Raw genomic sequence first — 4,284 nt, 5'->3', positions numbered from 1 at the left:
TATTGTGGACATATAAATGTATAATGTTTTACGTGGTCCTTTTTGCACGTATATATATTACGATAATTTGAGTCTGCTTTATGACTTATTGTGATGAGTATTTTTCATGAATACGCTATCTATAAATATATTTATAATCCCTAATCACTAATTAAGAACGAACAAACATGAAAGTACGTATATATCTTGAATTGAAACTAACTAACTAACTGTTCAACTTAATTAATTTTATTAATCTGAAGTAGTTAGGATTGTGTTTTATACAGGTTATGTTCATTTAGATAAACACCTTAATCTCCGGAATCTTAGCTTCTTCCGAGCCACAATTGCCGCCTGAGTTACCGGAAAAATTAAAGAAAGACCTTGCGACCTAATCATTGTTACTTGCAAATTAATCAATCATTGATCTTTGTGCAAAAGAAAAGAAATTAAACCCGGAGATGGAGATAGGAAGAAAAAAAAAAGAGTATTTAAATTTTAACGTACCAAAATTTCTTGTTTTTATTTTTTGAGTTTGTGGACCTATATCTAATTAGGGTGTCTATTAATTCACTAAATTTACGGATCAAGCACACCAAGATGAAGACCTCTCTGGTGATTGAGCATGCTATGCTCAAATTTAGAACCCTACTATAACAAGCCATCGTTGACCACCAGAAGCTCAAGAAGCAAACCAACAAAAACGGAAAAAATTAAACAAAAAAAAACAGTTCCTTATCACATTCTCAATGGTAAGCTCGTGCAACAACTAATTAATGATGGTTATGAGACATTAGTATCTTTGAGATTAATTAATCGAATTTGGTGACATAGAATGTGTATGTGTATGTGTAGTTACATAGGTTGCAATAAATTTACAAACCATGCTCTTTGCATGTTTCTCAACTAAGAGTCACGTTTGTTAACACTTTCAAAGTGAGAAAATCGTGCAACTTTTTCTAATTGTTTTGCATCTTTAATAGTTACAAATACACATAAACTAATAACCTATCAAAGTTGATGATGAGAATAATGAAATATACATGATACATGAACCATGAACAAGGTTGTTTGTTCGGTGCATGTGGCAGTTTTGGCGTTCCCATTTGGATCACATGCAGCTCCACTCTTAAACGTGGTGCAAGAAATTGCGTCTAAGAATCCCAGAGTCAAATTCTCATTCTTGAGCACAAAACGTTCCAATGAGTCCATTTTCTCAGGGATTATTCATCATAACATAAAGGCTTATAACGTGGAAGATGGGTTGCCAGAGGGATACGTGCCTTCTGGTCACCCTATTGAGCCCATTAATCTCTTCGTGGGTGTCATGATCCAGAACTTTAAGCGCGCCATGGATAAGGCCTTGGCAGAGACACACATCAAGTTTACTTGTTTGCTTACGGATGCGTTCCTTTGGTTCGCGGCGGAGATGGCGAAGGAGATCAATGCCAAATGGGTTCCCGTCTGGACTGCAGGGCCTCATTCTCTTCTTTGCCATCTTATGACTGATTTTATCAGGGACCAGTTTGCCGCCGATGCTGGTAATGGAATTTTCTCAATCACCCTTTCCTCACTTTTTAGTCATTTTTTTAAGTACATCTAATTATGAATTTGATGCGTTGGAAACTAAATAATTTTATGTGAAGTTGATAGCTGATAGTCATTAGATGATAATTTAGTTAAACTTATCAAATCATACAACGACTAGATGATAATTTAGTTAAACTTATCAAATCATACAACGACTATCAGATATTAACTTCACATAAAATTATATACATAAATTTCTACCATTTGATGTTAGCCATAGAATAAGTCACTCATATAATTATCAGATTAGTCTAATTACGTTACATCTTTTTAAATATCTGTTTTTAGATTTTGCATTAACACGGAATATTATTGTACCGAATTATCCTTTTATCTTATTATGAATTTGGTGTTAAAGAAATAAAATAAAAGAATGGTCAAATATTTGATGAGTTTGTTAACCATAAATAAAAAAATAATTCTTAACTAGTTAACTAAATAATGACTAATTAATGAGAATTAATTAATATGGAGTGCAATTAAAAAATACTTATTGGCTAAATCCTGATGATTACACTTTTGTAGGTAATGAAAACATCGATTTCGTTCCTGGTTTACCTGTGGTGAAGGCTTCTGAATTGCCTGAAGGGATAATCGACGATATAGAACAACCTTTGGCATCCATGTTACACAAAATGGGACAAACTTTGCCTAAAGCAACGGCGGTTGCAATTAACTCATTTGCTGAGTTGGAACCTCCAATAGTGAACCAACTCGAATCAAAGTTCCGAAAGCTATTAAATATTGGTCCATTCACTTTGGCATTGCCACAACCAAATATCCCTGATGATCAAGGTTGCATAGAATGGTTGAACAAACATGACATTGGCTCAGTTGTGTACATTAGCTTTGGAACTGTGATAATTCCTCCACCTCATGAGTTAGTTGCTATAGCAGAGGCCATAGATGAATCTGGATTTCCATTTATTTGGTCATTCAGGGGAAAACATGATGAACAGCTTCCAAAAGGGTTATTGGAAAGGATTAAAGATAAAGGGAAAATTGTTTCATGGTCACCACAGGTGGAAATCCTTAAGCATGAAGCTATTGGTGTGTGTGTGACACATTCTGGCTGGAACTCAATCATGGAATGCATGGTGGGTGGTGTTCCAATGATTTCTAGGCCCTTTTTTGGTGACCAGAAATTGAACACAAGGATGATGGAAGGTAGATGGGGTGTTGGTGTTCCAATTCAGGATGGGGTTTTCACTAAAGAAGCTACCTTAGCAGCATTGAAATCAACCATGTCAAGTGATGAAGGGATGTTAATGCGGCAAAAGATATCAGAGTTCAAGAAATCTGCAAAACGAGCTGTTGAAACTAATGGTAGTTTCATAAGGGATTTCAATACTTTAGTTGAAATTGTTACAAGTTGATGTTATCACCTTGGCATTGTAAATCTATCTAGTGGATAAAGTTCAATTTGTTGTTTATTTTTTAAGTTACAAATCTCTATTTTCTTTTTAAAATACATATGAACATAAATATTATAATTGAAAAAAAAAGTGTATAATTAAGGTATGAATTAGGTTATTGTCTGAAAGTTATCTGAAACGTTGATTTGGACTTGAACATAAGGTTCAGATCTTTTTAGGTGGCAGTGTCCGACTTATTGGTGCTGAGGTGCCGTTTGTCCGAGTTCCTTATGAGGAGGTGGGGGATGGTACCTGCAAGAGACTCTGATGTTTAAGTTAGTAAGGGCTTTAGGCAGGTTTTTAAAAGATTAGAACGTGAATATACTTGAGGGGTGTCAGTATATTTATAGTAGAGATAATAACCACCTTTTTTGGAGTAGTTCCATCTTTATTGATGGATAACAATTCTCTTTATCTTAAGAGTATGTTAAGATCTCCCTTCTAGATATAGTGGAGAGATTTGCGGGGGCAAATACTTGTTTGGGCAAGTAGGGCTGGACCTCTTTGTCGGTGTCCGACCTCTTTGAAGAGGTCGGGCATGGGATAGAGGCCACATTTTAAGGTTGGACCTTTTATCCTTATTGGGTCTGGCCTTATATTTTGGGTCAGGACATGAACAGTGCTCCTGCTTAAGTTCGAGCTTTTAGAGAGGTCGGACCCAAACATCTTGGCCTTTACATCAGACACCCAACGTGTTTTTAAAATTTTAAACATTACCTCCTTAAATGGGGAGCGAACATTGTGCGGCAATTTTCCTTGGGTTTCACGCATACTTTGATGAGGATAGTAACGGCTGCCCTTGTCCCCTTTTATAAGGCACTCAGCCTTCTCTTTTCTTCTTTTCTACATTTTCATAATTGTTTCCTTTCTACTCTCTTTGTGAAACAATGTTCACTTTCTCCTTCAATTTCTTGCTTCTCTAGTGCCTTCAGTTTCGAGTTTTTTCCTCATGTTCTTTCTGAAGGTTTGTCTTTGGAGAGGAATGTCCGCATTTTTGCTGATTGACGCGCCCGCCTTTGTTTCGCATTTTCATCAAGGTTGGTTATTTATCTGTTTCGAATATTTGTTTGTGTTTCTGAGTATTTCTTGTCTATGTGTGAAGACTATGAAAAAAAATTATTTCTTGCGAGGATATGATTCTTCTTTCTTTTTTTTCTCTTTCGAAAAAAATGCTAAGACTAAAACTGCTATCTTTTTATTGTTTTGCAAAAAGGAAAATGTTTGCTTTGAACTATGTTATTTTTTACTGTCATCGTGGGTGTTATTGTCCCTAGATGGTGTCGTTGTTATGCGACAATGT

At 35.6% G+C, this 4,284-nt stretch overlaps 1 protein-coding gene across 1 annotated transcript; it reads left to right on the top strand.

Annotated features, from left to right (window-relative positions):
* Positions 1 to 967: 967 nt before the first annotated feature.
* On the top strand, positions 968 to 3,090 carry LOC112698605 (flavonoid 3-O-glucosyltransferase-like). The gene is made up of 2 exons (XM_025751649.3): positions 968 to 1,520; positions 2,095 to 3,090. Exons 1-2 carry the CDS (start codon positions 1,037 to 1,039, stop codon positions 2,943 to 2,945), a joined length of 1,335 nt encoding a protein of 444 aa, XP_025607434.1. The 5' UTR covers positions 968 to 1,036; the 3' UTR covers positions 2,946 to 3,090.
* The last annotated feature ends 1,194 nt before the right edge of the window (positions 3,091 to 4,284 follow it).

Source organism: Arachis hypogaea, chromosome 1 (genome assembly GCF_003086295.3).
Source record: "Arachis hypogaea cultivar Tifrunner chromosome 1, arahy.Tifrunner.gnm2.J5K5, whole genome shotgun sequence".
NCBI classification, from domain to species: domain Eukaryota; kingdom Viridiplantae; phylum Streptophyta; class Magnoliopsida; order Fabales; family Fabaceae; genus Arachis; species Arachis hypogaea.
Note: the sequence above shows the minus strand (reverse complement) of the source record. Positions and strands in the feature narration are given on the sequence as shown.